This window comes from Loa loa, assembly GCF_000183805.2.
Source record: "Loa loa unplaced genomic scaffold supercont3.126, whole genome shotgun sequence".
Lineage (NCBI taxonomy): Eukaryota > Metazoa > Nematoda > Chromadorea > Rhabditida > Onchocercidae > Loa > Loa loa.
In genome coordinates this window covers 1-2,368 of record NW_018108306.1, presented here as the reverse complement: position 1 = coordinate 2,368, position 2,368 = coordinate 1, and the positions used below count along the sequence as shown (strand labels likewise).

At 34.4% G+C, this 2,368-nt stretch overlaps 2 protein-coding genes across 2 annotated transcripts in view; one reads left to right on the top strand and one right to left on the bottom strand.

Moving 5' to 3' along the window:
* Positions 1-1,978, bottom strand: part of LOAG_17768 (hypothetical protein) — a 6,804-nt gene extending 4,826 nt beyond the window's left edge. Inside the window, exon 1 of the mRNA XM_020450428.1 lies at positions 1,267-1,978. Coding sequence (XP_020305884.1) covers positions 1,267-1,893 — 627 coding nt within the window. The 5' untranslated portion in view covers positions 1,894-1,978. The remainder of the gene's footprint in view (positions 1-1,266) is intronic.
* Positions 1,979-2,002: 24 nt separating this feature from the next.
* On the top strand, positions 2,003-2,165 carry LOAG_14706 (hypothetical protein; the record flags this gene model as incomplete). Its single annotated transcript, XM_003150200.1, has 1 exon — positions 2,003-2,165. A coding segment is annotated over one exon (162 nt), but the record flags the coding sequence as incomplete, so codon positions are not given.
* Between the last annotated feature and the right edge of the window lie 203 nt (positions 2,166-2,368).

Sequence of the window (2,368 nt, the reverse complement as noted above, 5' to 3'; positions counted from 1 at the left end):
ATATATATATATATATATATATATATATATATATATATATATATATGTATATATATATATAAATGTATAATTAACTATCAATATAAGTCTAGATGATAATGATGACAACGACAACGTTGCAACGGTCATGACGAACAAAACCCGTTTTACAAACTTGCTTGCTCCCGAAATCAGAAAATGTTTCACGAAGAGCAAATACACGTCAGGACTCAAATTATTATTACTTGTTCTACCGGAGAACTATTTCGGAGCTCCCGCAAAAATGTGAATAAACAATAAACAACAAGATACGGTATTTCATCATTACACAATGAAGTTTTAATTTCCTGAGAAATAATTATATTTTGAATATAATTATATTTTGTCTTTTCTTCTTGAAGTTGATATTTCCCAATTGCTGAGTTTTTTTTGTTTTTCTTAATTTCACATTAATTCAGAAAATGTTGGTTGTATTTTGGCACGTGAAAATTGGAAACCAACAAACTATATGTGCTGGTATAGGAATAAAAACTCAAAATTTTCATAAATCGAAACGAGTTATCCCTTTTTCCGGGAGTATAAATCCTCTGAAATATATTATCGCTATAATTTCTCTACATATCCAAACAAAAAAAGAAACGGAAATAATTGTAGCATTTCTGGATGTAACTTGATTTGTGAATGTCTGAATGTCAATTTCAGGGCAATATATTGAAATATATATCGTGCCAAAAAAAATTAAAATTGGACTTTTCATATTTCTATCATTTACAAATGTTCTCTATGAAACTTCGAGAATTAGCCGTATTTGTTGAGTGAAGCAAAATTCCTGATGAATGGGATGGTAGTTGACAGAAGATAAAATATGTGAAATTATGAACAAAGAAAGATTTATCATAAATTAGAGAAATGAAATGGGTGACCCGTGAATGAAATTAGAAAGAGAGATTTGCAGGAAGAGAGAGCAAGTTACATCAATTACCCTGAAACTTTCCGGATCCATAATAAAGGGTATCTGCAAATCAGAAGATTTCACTAACATTTATCATTTGTTAATAGGTGCAAATAATAAGTACGAATACAGGTAACACACCCGATGGTGACATGATCAATAAAAAAAAAGATAGAAGGTAAGTAGAAGAATGTGCTATTGACAAAAAAAAAATTTAAGATGATATAAAGCATTGTTCATAAGCGGATATTTCACGTTTTTCAAAGAATGATAAAAAGGAATGAGACATCTGAGATTAGACAATAGGAGAATGATAAGAATGAAAAGTATGATACCGAGCCATTCTTGACGACCTCCTTGACCAGTACTTGAACTGCTGCAATGCGTGAATCGGAATGAAGTTTAGTTGGTTTCCGGAGATATACATTTAGTACAGTGGATAGTAGTAATTTTGACATTAACTCATCGGAAAATTTGAAATGTGCAAGGACTTGATTGGAATTTATGTTGAAACGTGTTGGCGTTCGTTCAGCCAGTACAATCGTTCGTTCTGCTTTACGTTCCGGTATCATTAATTCATCAGCCAGAAATGATGATGTATGATGAAGATGCATTGATGCTGTTGCGGAATCATGTCGTAATTGATACTTCAAATATTTCGCAACTTGTGGAATTGTTGGAAAACCATCTTGCGGTCGTACTTGCGGTGGTGCATCCAAACCAAGTTTTTCCAGGATTTCACGTTTAATTAATTCCAATCGTATTTTTGCCAATTCATCCCGCGCTTCTGCACAACCATGACAACTATGATTGCTATGATGATGCCAAGCGGTAGTTCCATATGTTGATGGATTACAGAACAAACTTAGTGCTAGGAATATTGAATGTATCGATGTAGCAAGCAATGTCATTTCTTTGAATTGTCCCTCCCGTAAGCTGCTAGAATACCTCGATAGTTCCATTGCCGATAACTGGTAGTATGTATATTATCAGGTATTCGGCCAAACCACCAACACCGAAACCCTACCAACGGATTGCCTACTATTATGTGTAAATGATTTGTTGAAGATAATGATAGTGCTGATTGGTAGCGTTGCTGATACTGGTGGTGGTGGTGGTGATGATGGTGGTGATACTGGTGATGCTGGTGGGGGTGTTGGTGGTGATGGCGTGGCTCAAAAGAGTGTTACTCTTGCTCCCTCTGCCTTCTTCCTTCTTCCTTCGATGTTGTTCGGTCAGTTCGACAACTCCGCCTTTTCAATCTGACTGTGCTCCACGTTTGGTTCTCACTTCATTCTTTTTAAATAATTTATTAAATTAACCACAGGCTGCAAATTGTCCATGACAAAAAAAAGAACTGTATACCACATTTAAATACATGAAATCACTCTATAGACAGATGAATACCTAAAAAGTTAAATGCTTGAATCAGCAAAT